Below are 22192 nucleotides of genomic sequence, written 5' to 3'. Positions count from 1 at the left end.
AAAACATTTTCTTTACAGCAGCAATAGCCACTTACAAGATTTAACAGTAGAAAAAAAGTTAGCCTTTCACAACATCAGCAATAAATACATAGGAATAATGGTAAAAAGAAAAAAATTATGGGCTTCCCTGGTGGCGCAGTGGTTGAGAGTCCGCCTAAAAAAAAAAAAAAAAAAAAAAAAAAGAAAAAAATTATGCAGATCTCTGTGAAGAAAACTACAAAACACTTCTGCAAGATATTTAAGATTCTAGGGGCTTCCCTGGTGGTGCAGTGGTTAAGAACCCGCCTGCAATGTAGGGGACATGGGTTCAATCCCTAGCCCAGGAAGATCCCACATGCTGCGGAGCAACTAAGCCCGTATGCCACAACTGCTGAGCCTGCGCTCTAGAGCCCGTGCTCTGCAACAAGAGAAGCCATGTCAATGAGAAGCCTGCACACCGCAATGAAGGGTAGCCCCCACTTGCCTCAACTAGAGAAAGCCCATGCACAGCAACGAAGACCCAACACAACCTAAATAAATTAATTAATTAAATAAGATTCTAAAAAAGAAAAATACCTACTCTTAGAAAAGCAAACACAATATATTAAGATGTCAGCTGTTCCTAAATACAAATACAAGCTTAATGCAATTCTCATCTTTGGCAGAGTCTGGTTAGATGTTCACTAGCTTCTCTTTTCCTCCTATGTTCTCTTGCAATTAAGTGTGGCATATGTTTGAGTTCCAGCCAATGGAATATGGGTAGCAGTGATCTACTTCACAGTTCAGGAGCTGGTCCATGAAAACCTTCCACACAATTTTCCTTGCTCTCTCTCTTTTCCATCTTCTAGCCAGATACAGAGGCACTGCCTACAAAGTTAAGGCCCTCATAAAGCCACATGTTGAAGATGGCACAGACTCTGCCAGCCTGGGTCCCTGAACAACTACCTAAGCAGAGCTGCTCCTTACCCAAGACTTTATGAAACATACTGTACTAAGCCACTAAGATTTTCAGGTTCATCTGCTAAAGGAGGACATGTTCCTTACCCTAATTAACACACACTCCAAACCCCAAAAGGTTTTGTGATGTGAGGTTCTTCTGTTCACTTGTGTTTTGTAACATGTCAAATGGATTCTAAAATTCATCTAAAATGTTAAACAGGCAAGAAGAGATTTTTAAAAATATTCCAAGAAATGTTTTAGGGAAAAAGATATTAGTCCCACCAAATATCAATAACTATTATAAGGTTAAAATAATTAAAAGTGTTAATCTCCTATAAGAATGAATTAAAAGATCAATGGAATAATATGCGACCCAAAGACAAAAATCCATATATATAAAGGAACTTAATGGCACAAAGGAAACAAAGTCAGAAGAAATCATAGGTGAATATCTATCTGATCAAAAAACAAAGGAAGACTTTCTAATCTTAAAGGAAACAGAAAATAATCACAGAAAAAGACAGATTTTAAAAAATAAACTAAAATCACTGAAAGATGAAAAACACACAATACAAACTGAAAAAAACATGATAGAAAATGGTTAAGATCCCGAACTTATCAACAGGTCATACAGAGTAATTTAGAATCACTAATACACAAAAAGAAAAATGAGGCTCGTCAAACCAGAAAGAAAAGATATGCAAGGAAAAAGTTTACAAATCAAGATAGTATACAACAGAACCAAAGTTCCACAGAGCACAAGGATGGGCCTAGTAGAGAGAAAGGTAGGAAGCAATGAAATTGAATTGAATAGAATTACTATAAAAAAAGAAAGAGCATGAAGTATTACTTTTAGCAATTTGTCCCTCTGTGAAATTTTATGGTGTACCCTCAGTGAAATTTTAAACCACGCTACTAAAGGAGAGGTCCTGAGAGCCAGACTGACCATTCAGTGCTGGTCATAGAGAGGAACAAGCTAGTCTCCAGTCCCCACAGAATGTGACAAAGTCCTGGGAGAGAGATCATCATCCAAGCTGCACCAACAGGCAAGAGAACAAATGCTGCACCTACTGCAGGGAACAAGCCTCTAGAGAGTGTGGCCCAAGAGCAGCTGAGGACAGCCTGACCCTGCTGGGACAGGGAGAGCAGGGGCACATGATGTAGATGTGTGTGTTGTCCAATTTGGCTCCATCTGATGACTGGGCTTAACAGCCACACTGTGAACTCTAACAAGGAGTTATAGCACCGTTCCTGCCCTAAGACACTCACTGCGTAAAGACCACATGAAATACAACAACAACAGTACCTTAACATATGTAAAAAGCGAAACCATGTCTGTGCAACACACTCATTATCCATTTCAGGAGGGATCAGACTGGCATCTTCATCGGGAACTTTAAATGGAGGAAATGAAGGACCATATGTAAAGCGTAGCAATCTAGAAAACAAAAAAAATCATACCAGCAAGTTCATTTTGTAACAGAATGGAAAATACATTCAAACATTAAAATATACTAAGAGAAATATGATAAGAGAAAATAGATGAAACTTGTATTATACCTCACTGAAGTGAATAAAATAAATGAAAACCCTTGTTTATAAAATGGATAAACTGGAAGAGGATTTCCAGTTTTGTAAAGGATTTTTTAAAACATGTATTTCTATTTTTAAATAATTAATGTTATTTATAATTTAGTTCATATATTTTTAAGTTATATAATTTATAAATTTATTTTATTTACTTATAAAACTTCTTTATCATTTTATAAATTTATTTAACTGTAATTTTATTTTACTTATATGATTTTATTATAATTATCAAATAAGTGATCTTATAAATTAAATATTATATCTCATATAAAATTTACAATATATCTTGTATATAACATTATAATATGTATAACATGTAACATACAATGGTGTATATAATATATACATAATATACTTTTATAATATATACTATAACATAAATTACAAATCAAATATTACTTTATAAAATTAAAAATTACCTAAAAGTTTACTTTAAAATTGCAAATAACAAATCATATAATAATACACAATTATGCTTATGTTGATTACATAATTAGTCATGTAATATAAATAATAAATTCTTTAAATTATTTTTAAAAGATTCATCGCACTGCAAATGCCTTCAACACAACTAAGCTATAATCTATTCATAATAACTGCTATATAACTTTAAATGAAGTTTAGAATTTACGGTGTGTGTGCCATAAAATGAACTTGACAATTCAATTACTTAACTAAATAGTAATATTCCAAATGTATTAAAACTGTTCAAAGCCCTTTGACCCAATTATTAACCTATTATAATTAGAATAGATTATAATCTATTATATTATAGCTATGTAATCTAAAGATTATGTCTTAATAAAATAACCAGAATATACACAAAGACTATGTATAAAGTACTCACATATCAACAATATTTTTAAAACACAGGGAAAAACTTAAATATCAAAACAGCAGGGAAATTATTAAATGAATTATAATTCCATTTATAAAATGAAAAACTATAAAGCCATTAAAAAATGATCTTGAGATCTATTTAAGAAGAAAAAAGGTACATGTAATTACTGGGACAAGAATCAGACAACAAATAAAAAAGCAGATAATACTATATCAAATAATCTCAAATTTATTTTTTAAAAAAGAGAAAACAGGAAAAATACATTCAAACTTTGGTTATTTGTAAGTGATGGATATTTCCCCCTACATCTTCCAAGTTTTCTATTATAAGCATGTATTGCTTTTATAATCAAGATAAAATGATATATTATTTAAAAATAGATTCATAATATTGACATTCACAAAGATATACCAGAATCAATAGAATATTCCAAACCTTCATCTTAGTTTAAACGATGATAAAGAGATAAACATTTATTAACTCTCAGAATGACCAGTCTACCTTCTAATACATGATACCACCTACGAATGATCTGTTCTCACCTCCACCACTACCCCAACCCCAATCAAATCTGAATCAGATCAAGTCTCTAGATCTAACCACCAGTCGACAGGAAATACAGGGGACAGAGGAACATGCTAATTAACACAACTAGGACATAATCAGAAAAATCCAAAATGTGAAGCATTCTATAAGACAAACAATCCAGTTCAACAAAAAAACTGCAAGGAAATAAATATGAGAGAACAGTAACCTATAGTTTAAAATAGGCTTAAGAAACATGTCAACTAAATACAATGTCCAAACCTTGTTTGTGTTCTGATTCAATGGAATCAACTATAAAAAAATTGAGACATTCAGGGACATCTGAACACTCAACAGCTAACCAATATTAACAAACTATTAACATTTTGTTTAGGTGTGATAAATGGTATTGTGATTATGTTTAAAAAAGAATGCTCAGGGCTTCCCTGGTGGCGCAGTGGTTAAGAATCCGCCTGCCAATGCAGGGGACAAGGGTTCGAGCCCTGGTCCGGGAAGATCCCACATGCCACGGAGCAACTAACCCCGTGCGCCACAACTAGTGAGCCTGTGCTCTAGAGCCCACATGCCACGAGTCCTTGCTCCGCAACAAGAGAAGCCACCGCAATGAGAAGCCTGTGCACCTCATCGAAGAGTGCCTCCCACTCGCTGCAACTAGAGAAAGCCTGCACGCAGCAACGAAGACGCAACACAGCCAAAAATAAATAAGTAAATAAGTAAAAAAAAAAAAGAATGCTCAACTTTTAGAGTCATATTAAAAGAAATGAAAAAAACAAGTCTGAAAAAAATGAAGCCTAACAGTTTATTCACAGAACAGTGATGGCATTATATATAAATGGTAAAAAAAAAAAAAAAAAAGTTAAATTATTATAATAAAATACTGCCTACTTTGGTTACACAGGAGAACATTATAGTATGGTCCTATTTCTGTAAAATAATGTATAAACATATATAATAAGACTTCTGGTGAACTTAACTCTTTCTGTTATACCTTTCTTTGGTTTGTTTTTTAAAAATAATGATCATGAATATTTTAATAATCAGAATAAGAGTGGGATTTTGGGGGTGGGAGTGGTAGGGCTCAGAATTTATCTGCCTCTCCAAAACCTGCTTAATCTAAAATGTTTTAGATTAGACAGGCACTAGCCAAACTGACACATCTATTTTTAAAAAGTGGTTTGATTCTCTATCTAAAGTACAGTAACGAGAGACACAGAATAGAGACTTTTTACCATGTACTCTGTGAATCCCAGAAAGACACAGAACTAGGGGAAAGCTACCCAAGGTCAGACGGATGAAGGAAGGCAAGTGGATGATGATAACTTACCTTGAAGTGAGCGCACAGATGACCTTGCTCCACTGCTCCACCACTGCCGGGTGGTGCCTCCAGTTAGCCACCATCTCCTTGGCTGTTTTCCAGTAAGGAGGTGTTGGGAAGCACCGAGTACAAGCTAGTAACCAAACCTCAAAGAGAACACCAATCAACTTCTCTGCTAGATTCTCAGCAATGCCACCTTACCAACAAAAAGAAAACATCTTTGGCATACTTATTTGTAAAGCAGAATCTTTAATTCACTGACTTGGGAGAACTGGTCAAAAACTTAAAATAACTGCAATGTTAAGTTTTGACTTTCAAATAATCACTTAACAGAGAGAACAAAAAACTATTCTTAGAAGCTCCTATGAAGGAAATCATGGATATATCAACCCATTATCACTTTGAAAGTTTTCAAGTGGCCCTGCTCGGTTCGTATTGCAGATATTAATCTTCCAGCAGTGGGACAAGGAGTACAGAGGGAAGAAAGGAAAGGATGAGTATCTATAATGAACGACTGCTATGAGTCAGTTTCTGTGCACATAGCTCATACACATTAATTCTGCAGGATAGGTATTTATAATCTCTTACCAATTACCGATTATACCCATTTTGAAGATGAGAAAACAGGTTCAGGAAATTTAAGTAACTTGCCCAAGTTCACACAGCCAATAAGTAAAGGAATCAGAACAAATACCCAAGACTTTTTACCTCTAAACTTTGCTATAAAATGCTTCAGGTGTTTGAAAGCGACCCTTCAAGGGAGAAGGAGACAAAGAAGGGAGCCGAAGGACTGGTACTGGGCAGGACAGAGCCTCAACCATGAAAACAGAGCGGCTCCTCTGTTCCAAGCCCTGGAACTAGGAAGAACAGCAGTGGTCTGTACTCTGCATAGCTCCAAAAGACAAACTTGGGACGAGAAGGAAAAGTTCTAAGGATTCCTATTTCAAATGGGCAAAGATGAAGTTTCAACAATAATAAGTCCCAGAAGTGGATGGACTGCCTGCCTTATGGTGCTGAAATCCCTGCCATGGGGAGTGTGTAGCAGAGAGACACACTATCTGTGTCTGGCCAGCTATCATCAATACCAGACAGGGTATTCCTATCATGGGGTCCCTTGCAACACTAAAATTCTAGGGTTTTTTTAAGATATCTTCCTGGACACTGCATTTGTGTGAGAGCACAAGCACACTCACATGTGTTAGCAAAGGACTACACAGATGAATAAGCAATAAGGGAACTTGGAACTAGAATATCAACTTATTGTCTGTGTATACTGTGCATACAAAGCAGGATGTCTAAAATACACTCTAAAATCTTATAAAATTGGAGGCTTTTTAATGGCTAGGCAATGAATGACATACTGTCATACTTCCAAACAGAACACTTTAAGATTCTGTAGGGTTCATTTGCTAAACAAAATATCTTCTAGCTATCAAGTTTTCAGAGTCTACCTGGATAACTACTTTGTAATCAGGTACATGAGTTGTTTCGTATATAGGCTCTATCCTAATATACTGAACAAGCTACTGTTACTGTCATTATCAAACATGCACTAATTCACTGAGCCCCTCACTATATTAGCAAAATCATCACTGAAGGTAACATAACTTTCCATTGTGCCTTTGAGGGTTTTCCATTCTAAGAACTGTTCATCTTGGTTTGTCAACTGTAGTGCCAAAATTTAAATCCCCACAGAGTCTACTACTCATTAAGTCTAAAAGTAAACAGCATTTGGAGCTCAGAAATAAATTACAAAAAAAATTAACAAACCTTGAACAGTTGGTGGTGCTAAAAGTATGTCATTAATCTGCAGAAGAAACAACAGTAAGACTTCCCAGGTTTCTCGGGCCATAATGGATGACTCACGGGCCAGTTTCTGAATGGCTCTCAGGACCTGTAAGCATAGTCGGATCTGACTGGAGCCCTGTTCCTGTCTGAAGAAGACAGACAGACATCACTGACAAGCCTTGAGGAGAGAATGCAACAGTTAAGGACAGGCGACTTTTGGACACAGCAAGCAATGACCCAATGATACTCCCTAACAGCATCAGCAGACAGAATTAGGTGCACCCTCTTCAGTTCAAAGCTACTTCCTCGTCATACAGTTTGGCCCTCTGGGATCTCAGCCTACCACTCTTAAAAAGCCTGAAGAGCTCCTGGGGAGATAGAGGATAATAGAAAGTAAACTTCACCTCTAGATTTTTAGAGGATAATAGAAAATAAACTTCACCTCTAGATTTTCTAAGTGTGAAATATGCCTGGCGCATACAACAGATACTCAATAGGTTTCTGCTGAATGAATGAGTAAATACCCACAGCCACTTCCGCTGCTCACACAGCAGAAGGGCCTTTGTATTCTTTTAAAAAATTTTAAACACACATTTACAAGAATTCTGCATGTGATTTCATAGTGCTCACAAGTCCCTCTGAAGCTAATGTCTGCTACAGAAGAGCCTACAGAATGGAATATCCTAACAGATCCCCAAAACTGACGAGATATAGAGGCAATTGCCTCAGAAATGAGCACCTGCTACTGCTGCTCTACAAAAAAAAAGGCAACATAACCCAAGATGGGGGCTCCAAAGGTACCCAAGATACTCCCGAAGAACAGTTTTATAACGCTTTTTAGTCCACAGGACCATTTTTCTCCAACAGAATTAGATCAATATCAGGTCCAAGCTCCAGCCCTTATCCCCACTGTCCAAAGTGGATCACCTTGAGAATTTCAAGAATCGTAGTAAACCCACTGCACCAGCAAATGCTGAACTGCCCTCCAGAGTTCTCATGTGAAACCCAAGACAAGTAACTAATACTACTGAAATAAATCTTGAGGCCAAGTTTCTATATATTATGACTCATGTTACAAATTCATAAAACATGTCTGAATGAGAGTAGGGAATCGCAGAGCTGCCTCAAGAAATCCAGAAATTGAAGTGAGTGCCCTTAGAACTCCCATCACAACCTTAGAATAAAGATTCTCAGATTCTGGGCCATGACCCAGAAAACCAGAAACTTACACTGGAGTTGCAAAAAAATGACAACCTTAAGTTTTCCCTAAAGAAGTCAGATCTAAAGTAAAATGATGAGACATTCACTTAGGAAAAGCCAAGAGTCCCCAAGAGCAGGAAGATGTCCCATGTTCAGTTTGATGTGAATCCAGTCCATGGGAAGCCATGAGGCTCAAGCTTGTGTCTGTTGCTCTGGCTACTAAAGAGTAAGAAATACATAACAGCCCCAAACCTCAGGTAGCCATGTAAGAGGGAACCCAGAATAAGAAATAAAAATACCACTAGCAGTCCTGGGGGTGACACTCTTGCAAGATGGCAATGACATTAGAAGCCTCCCAAATGGTAACCCAGGCCTACCCACCCCTTCTAGGTACCACCTGCCCAGTGGCAGAAAAGGAAACATCTGCTCCTTAGGTACTGTAGCCTCACTCAGACAGCCTAAATTTAAGAGCAGTGTCCAAGTTTCTACAGCTAAGAGAAACAAGGTAATCTTTACTGAAAAATAAACAGAAAGGTCTAAACACCAAAAATATTCCTTTCCCCTTAATATTTTCAAAAGCAACTTGTGAACTTCAGAAAACTGTTCTAGAACATGGGGTGGTGAATTATGTATGGCCAATGGGTCAAATCTGGCCTGCTATCTGTTTTTGTAAATAAAGTTTTATTGGAACACAACCATGCTCATTTATTTATATATCATCTATGGCTGCTTCCCTACACCAGCAGAGTTGAATAGTTGTGACAGACACCGTACGGCCCACAAAGGCTAAAATATTTACTATATGACTTCACAAAAAGTTTGCCAACCACTGCTTTAGAAGAACATCACATTTTCTAAAGAAGTTTATTTGAGCAACGAAGACACTAATCAATTTTAAACGATGGGTCACTCTTCACTCAATTATGCAAAAAAAAAAAACAACTGATAGGCAAAAAGAGAAAGGCTACATCCACTCTGACATAATCTCTAGCAAAGTAGTAGAGGCTGTTTCCTCTATTCTGAGTGTTAGTTTTCATAAAAACAACTAAGTAAACTTGATGACAATTTTATGAACTAGCTGAATCAAAAAAAAAAAAATGAAACTTCCAGTAATAGGAGATGAGATCATAACTCCCAATATTTAGCACTGAAAATATTCAGCTCCCTAAGACATTACTGGCCATGAGAACTCAGTTCAGCACTCACTCAGAAGTATGCACACACACACACTTTTGAGAAAATAAACTAACTACCAAACAGTAAGATGAACTGTTTATAAGGTAGTCATGTTTCTCAAAAGAGAAAAGCCAAAGCAAAAGCCTAATTAACTCAAATGTCATTGATTTTTCTCATCAATACAAACTGAGCACTGAGAGTTGGTAAAAGTACAAAGAGGAAAGAAACACAGTGACGGTACTATCCATGAGACTGTCCCACGCACTAAGAAAAAACCTAGTAAATTAGTCTCCTAAATGGGATGACAAGAAAGCATTAAAAGTATTATATCATTTTAGAAGAACCTGCTTAGCCACAAACAATATGTCACTTACTTCCCATCATTTCCTGTTATAATTCTATTTGAAATCAATAAATATAAGCAACCAGCATCTTATTCACCCTAATGTAATACCAGTACTGCTCTAGGTACTGTGGAAGTCCAAACTATATACAACCTAGTTCCTACCCTCAAGTTGGTTAGATGGGGAAATGAGACATACACATTTTAAAAGATAAGCAATAAAACTGGAGAGATACAAGAAGTACACAGGCTCAAAGAAGGTGTGATCACTATGGGCCTGGATGATCAGGTAAGGCTGAATTTAAGATGAACCATCAAGAGAGAGATGTGGACAACTAGGACACATCTAGGACAGGGAGACGAGGATGAGGATGGAAAAAGAGTAGGTAATGATGGAGAAGATCTTTAAGGAGTCTTGGGAGAATGTTTAATTTATGAGTCTGACCGAAGAGCAGGGCTCACGCAGAATTAGCAGCAGCTAATCTGGTTAGGGGCCAGATTACAGCAGGCATTTCACACAAGATAAGGAGTCTACAGGCATACCTCACTGTATTGCACTTCATTCTGTTGCACTTCACAGATATTGCAGTTTTTTTACAAACTGAAGACTTGTGGCAATCCTGCATTGATTGAGCAAGTCTATCGGCACCATTTTTCCAACTGCATTTGCTCACTTTGTGTCTCTGTGGCACATTTTGGTAATTCTCGCAATATTTTCATTATTATACCTGTTATGGTGATTGTAATTGTTTTGGGGCACTACAAACCACGCCCATATAAGACAGGGAACTTAACTGATAAATGTTGTGTGTGTTCTGACTGCTCCACCGACCGACCAGCCATTTTCCTGCTCTCTCTCTCCCCTCAGGCCTCCCTATTCCCTGAGAGATAGCAATATTAAAATTAGGCCATTTAATAACCCTACAATGGCCTCTAAGTGTTCAAGTGAAAGGAAGAATCATGTCTCTCACTTTAAATCAAAAGCTAGAAACAACAAGGACCTACCTTATAGCACAGGGAACCATATTCAGTACCCTGTAATAACCTATAATGGAAAAGAATCTGAAAAAGAATATACATATATATGTGTGTGTTTATATATGTATGCGTGTGTACATATATATATATACAAAAAACTGAATCACTGCTGTACACCAGAATCTAACACAACATTGTAAAAAGGTAGAAATGATTAAGCTTAGTGAGGAAGGCAAGTCAAAAGCCAAGACAGGCTGGAAGCTAGGCCTCTTGCACCAATTAGCCAAATTGTGAATGCAAACGAAAAGTTCTTGAAGGAAATCAAAAGTGCTACTCCAGTGAACACACAAATGATACGAAGAGAAACAGGCTTACTACTGATATGAAGAAAGTTTTAGTGTCTGGATAGAAGATCAAAGCAGCCACAACACTGCCTTAAGCCAAAGCCTAATCCAGAGCAAGCCCCTAACTCTCTTCAGTTCTATGAAGGCTGAGAGCAGTGAGGAAGCTGCAGAAGGAAAGTCTGAAGCCAGCAGAGGCTGGTTCATGAAGTTTAAGGAAATGTCTCCATTTAAAAGAAAAAAAAAAGTGCAAGATGAAGCGGCAACTGCTAATGTAAAAGCTGTAGCAAGTTATCCAGAAGATCTAGCCAAGATAATTAGAGTGGCCACACTAAACAACAGATTTTCAATGGAGACAAAACAGCCTACAGCCTTCTATTGGAAGAAGATGCCATCTAGGACTTTCATAGCTAGAGAGAAGTCAACTCCTGGCTTCAAAGCTTCAAAGGTCAAGCTGACTCTCTGGTTAGGGGCTAATGCAGCAGGTGACTTCAAGTTGAAGCCAATGCTCACTCACCATTCTGAAAATCCCAGGGCCCCTAAAAATTATGCTAAATCTACTCTGCCTGTGCCATATAAATGAAATAAAGCCTGGATGCCAGCACATCTGTTTACAACATTTTAAGCCCACTGGTGAGACCTACTGCTCAGAAGAAAACATGCCTTTCAAAATATTACTGCTCATTAACAATGCACCTGGGTCATCCAAGAGCTCTAATGGATGTGGACAAAGAATGTCACCTGCCATTTCAGTAAACAAACAATATTGTGGCCATAAAGCCATCAGCCACTGCAGCTGCCCCCCCACCCCCATGGTGCACCCTGAGGGGACTTCAGGACAGAGAGAAAGAAAATAGTGGCCCTAGGTAGTTAAGATGCATACCAAAGGAATAATTTCAATGAGCCCAAACTCTTGCAGCTTCCCATACACAGAAAGGCACTAAAATCATTAACTTGAGATGTCTGTTTTTTGATTAGCAGTAATCTTTTGATGTTCCACTACACAGTCTTGTTTTTTTCCCAGCAAAACTCCTATACATCCTCGCTCCTCCCTTACCTCTCTGGAACAGCCCCTCAGAACTGAGAAACAGTATCCGGGCTATAGTCTTCAGTAAGTCCGCCGAATATAACATAATTCTCAACTTTTCGACTGTGCATTTTTTTCAGTCAACACTGAGATGTACAACAAGATTAATGTTTGCCTGCTAACCCAAAATCCATTCTGCTGCCCACGGATCAATTCCGACTTTCAAGTTTTATTATTTAAGAAATACATTTCTTAAGACTATAGCTGCCACAGACAGCGATTCCTCTGATGGATCTGGGCAAAGGAAATTGAAAACCCTCTGGCAAGGATTCACCATTCTAAATAGCATTAAGAATATTTATGTCATGGGAAGAGATCAAAACATCAATATTAATAAGAGTCTGGAAGAAGCTGATTTCAACCCTCACGGATGACTTTGAGGGGCTCAAGACTTCAGTGGTGGAAGTAAATGCAGATGTGGCAGAAATAATAAGAGAACTAAAATCAGAAGTGGAGCGCGAAGATGTGACTGAATTGCTGCAATCTCATAATAAAACTTTAATGGAAGAGAAGTTGTTTCTGATGGATGAGCAGAGAAAGTGGTTTCCTGAGATGGAATCTACTCCCGGTGAAGATGCTGTGAAAATTATTGAAATAACAACAAAGAATTTAGAATATTACATAAACTTAGTTGATAAAGCAGCAGCAGGGTCTGAGAGGATTAACTCCAATTTTGAAAGAACTACTGTAAGTAAAATGCTATCAAACAACATTGCATGCTACAGACAAATCGTTCATGAACTGAAGAGTAAATCAATGTGGCAGACTTCACTGCTGTCTTATTTTAACACATCGCCACAGCCACCCAAGCTTCAGCAACCACCACCCTGATCAGTCAGCAGCCATCGCATTGAGGCAGAACCCTCCACCAGCAAAAAGATTTCAGCTCACTAAAGGCTCAGATGGTTAGCATTTTTCAGCAATGCTAGTATTTTTTAATCAAGATATGTAATTGTTTTTTTAGACATAATGCTATTGCATATTTACAGACTACAGTATAGTATAAGAACTTTTACGCACTGGGAAACCAAAAAATTCATGTGACTTGCTTTATTTCAATGATCGCTTTATTGTGGTGGTCTGCAACCAAACCTGCAATATCTTGAGGTATGTTTGTACAACTGATCCTATAGACCAGAGCTCTTAATGGAGATTCCTCTTTTTTAATTCAGATTTTTCCAAAGTAATCTTCCTTCTAAATTTAAAAAGTTAAAATTTACAGGGCTGGTTTTTGGATGATTCAAAGTCCTCATCATCTGACGATCAAAACCCCTAACCAGAACTTTTCCAAAAGGAGGGAAGCCCACTTGCCCCTTCCACAGACAAAAAAACAGCTGAAAACAGATTTTTCTCAAAGGAACTCCCTACAAATAGGTAGGCAACTAATGCTCTCTTCTCCATTATTTTCTATATTTCCAAAATCCTTTATAGTGACATATAATTCTTTTAGAATGGGAAAAAAATGTTTTAGGCACAAGTAAGGCAATCTTACATTACAATATTTAAGGTCTCTGCCGCAGAGATAGGGGAAAAACTCAATAACAAACTGTCAAGAGTATTCTTTTGGTCTACTACAAATGTGCCTATAATTTCAAATCTGCTTACTTCAATGTCTTCATTCTCTCATAAGAAAGATTCATTTTAAGGTAGATGGCTTAGTCGCCATTAGCTTAAGTGGAGACAAGAATTATGTTAGGCAAAAGTATGGGTTTTTTTGACTGGAAGGGAAAGGGGTCACAGTATTTTAACATCTAATAGCTATCAGATCTTAGAAGCAAAGCCAAAAGCCGTTAAAATGAACACACACTTGTTAAAAAGTCCTAGTAAACATTATATAAGCCCATCTCTCTCATTCATATTAACACACTCTTTAACTGAACAAGTAATGAAAGTTACTGTTCAAAGGTCTAACAATGAAATCAGTTCCTATAATATAAAATAGTAACACTGATGAGTAGTTTATTATGATCCTAATAACAGGCCAGATAGACTAGTATAGCTTACCTTGGTACAAAAAGATTCTGCAGGTGTTTTAGTATACTTTGAACATATAGATTAGGCTCTTTAATGACTGGCAATGGAATAGAATCTTTCGGCAACACTAAAGCCATAATCCAGTCAGTATATACATCAACACAATATTTTACAGTCTCTCCGTCCAATGGAAGGGTCAGTCCATAGCAAATTACTTCCATGGTCCATTTTACCTAAACAAAAGAAAATATACATATAGAATTATTACACATTCCTATCTGTATATCAGTAGATTGATTTAAAATGTTAACCTCTTATTGTCAAAAACCTCTCAACTGAAGTATATTCATCTCAACATACATCAGATTAATTCTACAGAATGTACTTTCCATGTATAAGACATAATCAGGGGGCTTCCCTGGTGGTGCAGTGGTTGAGAGTCTGCCTGCCGATGCAGGGGACACGGGTTTGTGCCCCGGTCCGGGAAGATCCCACATGCTGCGGAGTGGCTGGGCCCGTGAGCCATGGCCGCTGAGCCTGCGCGTCCGGAGCCTGTGCTCCGCGACGGGAGAGGCCACAACAGTGAGAGGTCCGCGTACCGCAAAAAAAAAAAAAAGACATAGACAACGTTTCCTAAGCAAAAGATTTAAGAAGAAAATAAATTAGTTATTTCTAATTAAGCCTATGTTGGCTTTCACTCCTTAAATATTATTATTGTTTGCTCTGTAAAATAAAAAGTACAGGTCATCTTGATTTTCCATAGAGATCGGAGGCACAGAAATAGAAAATTTTAGATATTTTTCTCCACTTAATTTGCATGCAGGTATGTGTGTCATTTAGGAAATCACTTACATAAATTTAATTATATTCCATTTCCAGATTATGCAACTTTAACAAACAACAAGAAGGAAGATGAACTGCCCAACTCTTATTTTGTGACTATTTTCATTGGCAAAGAAAACAATATTTTAAATGGAAGGCCAAGAACAAACAGAGGTCAGAAGGGACTGAAGCTGGGTAAGATCTTAAAAAGGCACTTGGCTGCACTAAACGAGTTCCAGCCTCCTGACCTGTCTGAATCACAGGGTCCAAGAGAAGGTGCCTAAGAGACTGCTGACCCACTGCTTGCAGTCATGAACGAATAAGGCACGATGAGAAAGGGGAAATGGCCTAATTTGCAAAAGAGGATGAAACTATATTCCAGATAATGTAGACTGGAAAGTTTAAGTGAATTCCAGACAAAACTCTGGGACAAATTACTAAGCAGATGATCAGTGAGCACTTATGAAAGGGAAGCAGGGTCACTGAGAACCAGCCTGCTCAAAAAGAACAAGTCATGCCAGACAAGCTTCATTCCTTTATTAAGAGGGTTACTATGAAGGCAGCTGACAAATGTAGAAACCTGGCACTGATTTAAAACCAGTTTCTGAGGTACTTTCATAAATATTATCTAAACATCAAAATAACTGGTGTGAGAGGGTAAACTATCCTCACTTTATTTTTATTTTTTATTTTCTGGCCACACTGCATGGCTCGTGGGATCTTAGTCCCCCAACTAGGGATCAAATGTGTACCCCCTGCAGTGGGAGCGTGAAGTCTTAACCACTGGACCGCCAGGGAAGTCCCCATCCTCATTTCATACATAAGAAAACTGAAGTTTAGCAAATTAAGCAATTTGGACCATGGCACTCGTTTGGAAATGCTGGAGCTGAAAATCTGATCCCTGGTCTTCCAACCAGAAATCTAAAGCTATTCTCACCATGCCATTAACAGCCTTCTCTGGCAAAAGGGGAACTGGGCTTTAACAAGAAATTTGGTCCTTGTGGACAAGATGGAAAGATACAGCCCAGAAGGAGGTAGAATGGTTGGATTTGTAACTGGTCAAAATAACATGGGAGAATAGCAGTGGATTACTGTACCAAGATCATTTTGGAAGAAGATGCCCAATGGCATGCCAAAGTCTCTGCCAAGATTTTAACTTGGAGAAAAACAGATTACATGCTGACCATTTGTAGATATCACAAAGCTAAAAAAAAACAACTAACTTGTTAAATAGAAATTCAGGATTCAAAAAGATTATAACAGCTTTGGGCTTCCCTGGTGGCGCAGTGGTTAAGAATTCGCCTGCCAATGCAGGGGACACGGGTTCAAGCCCTGGTCCCGGAAGATCCCACATGCCGTGGAGCACTTACGTGCACCACAACTACTGAGCCTGCGCTCTAGAGCCTGTGAGCCACAACTACTGAAGCCCGTGCACCACAACTACTGAAGCCCGCATGCCTAGAGCCTGTGCTTCACAACTAGAGGAGCCACCCCAATAAGAAGCCCATGCACCGCAATGAAGAGTAGACCCTGCTCGCCACAACTAGAGAAAGCCCGCGCACAGCAACGAAGACCCAACGCAGCCAAACATAAATAAATAAAATAATTTAAAAAAAAGATTATAATAGCTTAAAACTAAAGCTGAATCTAACAAGATAAATACATGTACTGAAATTTCTAACCTCAGAACTACAAAGGCTAAGGGTAGAAAATACATAACAACAATATAATATAATAGAAAGTAACATATAACAGCAATAAATGTTAAAAGTGACTATAAAAACACAGTGAAGCTGTGACAAATGAGGTGGGAAGGGGTATGGAGGGGGTGGGATTTAGCTGAACAAGAGAAAGAATTTTAAAACAGGTTGCAAGCCCCTAATTATCACAGGAAAGACTAAGGAGAAGGTATCTTTGGTAATTCACACAATAGTTCAATTGTATAATTCGAGAGGACACTGGATTCAAGACCTATTCTCTCATATCCTTTTGAGGGTAGGAAAGGAGAAAAAACAAGGGCTGCACTGAGCACCTTTATCTACTCACATGCCATCTCTTCCCAGGAGAGGGCAGAAGGAATTACAGACACCAAGAAGAGAGTGTGCAGGACAAGTCCTGGTCCTTGGGGTAAGTCTCTGCCAGGGCACTCTGAGAAGAAAATGCTCCTCAGTATGAGGGGCTTCCCCTTTGGCAACCCAGGCTCTTTGGTCTACAGAGGGTAAATAAAATACTTCCTGAGCTATAAACCTTAGTCTCCTAACTAGAGTTGTCTTATATCTAGATTAAGCCTAATCTCTCCTTCACAAGAAATCAAAATGTAAGTGAAAAACGGTGCGGTGTCTGAGAAACAGGTAAACCCAAAGCCTAAAGGTTGTATGAACGTCCTCAAGCACAGGGGACAAGTTCTAATCCTGATCTTAGCCAGACCTCATACTAGCAAGCTCTGTATCACTCCATTCTCAGGGCCCCTTCATGACTCCCCACTGGCAACTTAACTTCAGCCCCGTCCCCTGAACCCAAGAACAGAGGACCAGCTCTAGGCCAAGCCACTCCAAAAGCTCCTCATCTTTAGGAACAGCAAACACAACCCCCATTCCAACCACGTGGTCTCACAGCTATACAGACTTAGCTGCTCTGTAGCACTCTTAAACCTAGAAGTCAGACAAGGGTAGACTGGGATGGAGACAGCGGGAGAGCCTCAAGTGCAGCACACATGTGTAGCCTGAAGACAACATAAGATGGGCCTTCAGTCAGAGGCCATCTAGACGTAGGAATGAAGACCTTCCAAACACAACCTCTGAATGGAAATCTGAAGACTAAGCCTAAAACTTAGGGAAAGGGACCTGACAGGGGAGTCTCTGTCTCAGCTCACAGCTCAAGTGGAGAACTGGGTCCAGCTAGCAGGAAGTCCCAACAGCACAATGGTACAACCTATTCCTCATAACTCCCACAGACTCTGGGCCCCGACCCTCAACCCAAATAGGGTCAAATTAAGACGTCACACTACACTGAGCAGAAATCCACTTAAAAAGACAATGCTAGACAAATTATTCTGTAACAAACTTATATTTTCACAGAGTAGAATGAAATGAAAAAACACTTACTTCTTTGTCAGTTTTCAACAAACTCTCACCACCAGCCGCTGAAAGGGTACCTAAGGCCTGCCCGAGAGGATGAACCACCGCATTGGCCACCTCTCGCCCAACGCTCTCTGGATAGCTGTGTAGCACGCTGGTGTGGCCCTGATCATTCTGAATCACCAAATGCAGCGACCTCCACTCAGAGTACATCGTGCCGCTAAAGGACTATCCAAATGGCACCTGAAAAGACAAAAGAGAATTACAAGTCAAACTATATTGTTGCAAACTAATAAAACTTAGTAAAATACATATTTACCCTACATAGCAAGATAAAGAAGCTGTAAATATATTGCCTTGAGAAGACTGAGGAAAAAAAACATTTAAATGTCTTGAGAATGTCCTAAATAGCCTCTTAGTGAGATCAGGTAGGAAAGGCAGACCCTGGGAAGCAGCTCTCTGAGCACCTCCCCAAAAGAGCCCTCAGAAGCCCAGAGTAGAGCTGGGGCAGATGATCACCGTGCAAGGGGATAAAATAATCAAATTTGGTACACTCACAGCATGAGGGAACCTTCTACATTTCATGTTCCAGAATAGAAAAAGACAGAAGAAGGGTATGCTCTAAGTAGGAAAGGGAGACAAAGGAAAGGGTTTACTCTAGGTCCCAGATTTTTCAGTCAACAGTTTCCAAGTACCTATTACTTGCTAGAAACATACCCCTGCAATTTCCCACCAATGCCCTCAAATCAGACATAAAATTCTTTGAGAATATTTCATTCTCTACAGCAGTGGCATACATTCTTCTGGTAATGGGTCCCCTGGAAGTCAATGTCCTTCAGAAAACATGTAAAGACCTGCCACTTACTGAGCATTTACTACATACTACTCATGAAATCACACAACTCTATGAAAATTAAATAATGCTATCCCTAATTCACAGATGAAAAAACTGAGGCATAGAGAGGTCTGCTGCTTCCCTGAGGCTTCACAACTATAACATGGTAGAGGTGGGTTTTGAGTCCACATCTGTTGGGCTCCAGGGACCATGCTCTTAACTATAGCATGTACTGCCCCTCACTAACCTATAAATTATCCATGACATGTCCTGCTTTTCCCTATGCTGTATATTCTCCATGAAAAGACATCTAAGTCTACCATACAAACGAGAAACTTTAGCCACAGAAAACATATCTATATGAATGCAATGTAAATATTACAATCATAAATGCCATACTCATGACTAGAATCAAGGATGGTTAGTCCTTTCCAATTAATTTCTATTAACTTTCATTTTCTACTTGCTCTGAAATCTGTTTGCCCAGCCAGCAGAGTTTAAGGATACATTTAAGCTTTAAAAAGTTCTATCCCTTAAACTAGTTTTTCTTCAAACTGGTAGCTTTGTTTAATTTGATCTTACATTCCAGCTATCTTACATTTATCCTCATTCCAGTTCAATAAGTATCAGTGTTTTTCAAGAGGATATGGTCCTCCTCTGAACCAAGAGGCCCTGAAAATGGGAAGGCAGAAAGGATGCACCAGAATCGAACAAGGTACCTACAATGTGAAGGATGGGTGGATGTGACTCACTGTTAAAGTTGCCTCAATTTCCTTAGGATTTATAAGGAACCCCCCTAAGGATATCCTGATGTTCCCCCTGCCCCCAGCACCACCGCCCTAAAATAAGCACTCTCAAAAACGGACAGGAAAATTTGTGGCCCTGAACCAAGATGACGGAGTAGAAGGACGTGCTCTCACTCCCTCTTGTGAGAACACCAGAATGACAACTAGCTTGCTGGACAATCATCAACACAAAGACACTGGAACTCACCAAAAAAGATACCCCACATTCAAAGACAACGGAGAAGCTGCAATGAGACGGAGGGAGGGGCACAGTCACAGTAAAATCAAATCCCATAACTGCCGGGTGGGTGACTCACAGACTGGAGAACACTTATACCACAGAAGTCCACCCGCTGGAGTGAAGGTTCTGAGCCCCACGTCAGGCTTCCCAACCTGGGGGTCCAGCAACGGGAGGAGGAATTCCTAGAGAATCAGACTTTGCAGGCTAGTGGGATTCGATTGCAGGACTTTGACAGGACTGGGGGAAACAGAGACTCCACTCTTGGAGGGCACACACAAAGTAGTGTGTGCATCGGGACCCAGGGGAAGGAGCAGTGACCCCGGGGGAGAGTGAACCAGACCTACCTGCTGGTGTTGGAGGGTCTCCTGCAGAGGCGGGGGGTGGTTGTGGCTCACCGTGGGGACAAGGACACTGGCAACAGAAGTTCTGGGAAGTACTCCTTGGCGTGAGCCCTCCCAGAGTCCACCATTAGCCCCACCAAAGAGCCCAGGTAGGCTCCAGTGTTAGGTTGCCTCAGGCCAAACAACCACAGGGAGGGAATCCAGCCCCACATACCAGCAGTCAAGTGGATTAAAGTTTTACAGAGTTCTGCCCACCAGAGCACCAGTCAGCTCTACCCACCACCAGTCCCTCCCAACAGGAAACTTGCACAAGCCTCTCAGATAGCCTCATCCACCAGAGGGCGGACAGCAGAAGCAAGAAGAACTACAATCCTGCAGCCTGTGGAACAAAAACCACATTCACAGAAAGATGGACAGGATGAAAAGGCGGAAGGCTATGTACCAGATGAAGGAACAAGATAAAACCCCAGAAAAACAACTAAATGAAGTGGAGATAGGCAACCTTCCAGAAAAATTATTCCATGCAAATGGAAATCAAAAGAAAGCTGGAGTAGCAATACTCATATCAAATAAAATAGACTTTAAAATAATGTTATAAGAGACAAGGAAGGACACTACATAATGATGAAAGGATCAATCCAAGAAGAAGATATAACAATTATAAATATATATGCACCCAACATAGGAGCACTCAATACATAAGGCAACTGCTAACAGCTAAAAAAGAGAAAATAGACAGTAATACAATAATAGTTGGGGACTTTAACACCTCACTTACACTAATGGACAGATCAACCAAAATGAAAATAAATAAAGAAACAGAAGCTTTAAATGACACAATAGACCAGATAGATTTAATTGATATTTATAGGACATTCCATCCAAAAACAGCAGATTACACTTTCTTCTCAAGTGCACACAGAACATTCTCCAGGATAGATCACATCTTGGGTCACAAATCAAGCCTCAGTAAATTTAAGAAAATTGAAATTATATCTAGCATCTTTTCTGTGCATCATCAGAAAATCTACAAACAACAAATGCTGGAGAGGGTGTGGAGAAAAGAGAACCCTCTTGCACTCTTGGTGGGAATGTAAATTGATACACCCACTATGGAGAACAGTATGGAGGTTCCTTTAAAAACTAAAAATAGAATTACCATATGATCCAGCAATCCCACTACTGGGCATATACCCAGAGAAAACCATAATTCGAAAAGACACATGCACCTCAGTATTCACTGCAGCACTATTTACAATAGCCAGGTCATGGAAGCAACCTAAATGCCCATCGACAAATGAATAGGATAAAGAAGATGTGGTACATATATACAATGGAATATTACTCAGCCATATAAAGGAACGAAATTGGGTCATTTGTTGAGACGTGGATGGATCTAGAGACTGTCATACAGAGTGAAGTAAGTCAGAAAGAGAAAAACAAACATTGTATATTAACTCATATATGTAGAACCTAAATAAATGGTACAGATGAACCGGTTTGCAGGGCAGAAGTTGAGACACAGATGTAGAGAACAAACGTATGGACACCAAGGGGGTAAGCCACAGGTGTGTGTGTGTGCGTGTGTGTGTGTGTGATGAATTGGGCAATTGGGATTGACATGTATACACTGATGTGTATAAAACTGATGACTAATAAGAATTTTTTTAAAAAATGGAAGGGAAAAAAGGGGAGACTCTGATAGGTTGCCATTCTCATCAGACTATAACTTACACCCACACAACATTTTTTCTCACCTTTTTTTATGGACATATATATAAACAGACACACACATACATATACATATAGTATATAGTATAATACACACACTATAATCTCTTCAATAAATGCACAAGAACATTATACTACAAGGTTTTTTGTTTGGTTTTAGTGTGATTTTTTACCCTTTACATTTGTCTTCATTCCCTACCCAAATAATTCACTTCCCTGAATAGATAATCCATTTAACCAACCTAACACTTCCTTGTGTAGTT

General features: G+C 39.0%; 1 protein-coding gene across 3 annotated transcripts in view; it reads right to left on the bottom strand.

Annotated features, from left to right (window-relative positions):
- The window catches only part of RALGAPB (Ral GTPase activating protein non-catalytic subunit beta), a 94087-nt gene that overhangs the window by 59808 nt on the left and 12087 nt on the right, over nt 1-22192 (bottom strand). For all 3 annotated transcript variants that reach the window (XM_024742897.1, XM_024742896.1, XM_024742898.1), the window contains 5 exons: nt 18024-18239; nt 14128-14330; nt 6981-7144; nt 5220-5406; nt 2225-2356 (listed from right to left, as the gene is read on the bottom strand). In XM_024742897.1, coding sequence (XP_024598665.1) covers nt 2225-2356; nt 5220-5406; nt 6981-7144; nt 14128-14330; nt 18024-18209 — 872 coding nt within the window. In that variant the 5' untranslated portion in view covers nt 18210-18239. The remainder of the gene's footprint in view (nt 1-2224; nt 2357-5219; nt 5407-6980; nt 7145-14127; nt 14331-18023; nt 18240-22192) is intronic.

Source organism: Neophocaena asiaeorientalis, unplaced genomic scaffold (assembly GCF_003031525.2).
Source record: "Neophocaena asiaeorientalis asiaeorientalis breed wild unplaced genomic scaffold, Neophocaena_asiaeorientalis_V1.1 scaffold82, whole genome shotgun sequence".
Taxonomy (NCBI): domain Eukaryota; kingdom Metazoa; phylum Chordata; class Mammalia; order Artiodactyla; family Phocoenidae; genus Neophocaena; species Neophocaena asiaeorientalis.
Note: the sequence above shows the minus strand (reverse complement) of the source record. Positions and strands in the feature narration are given on the sequence as shown.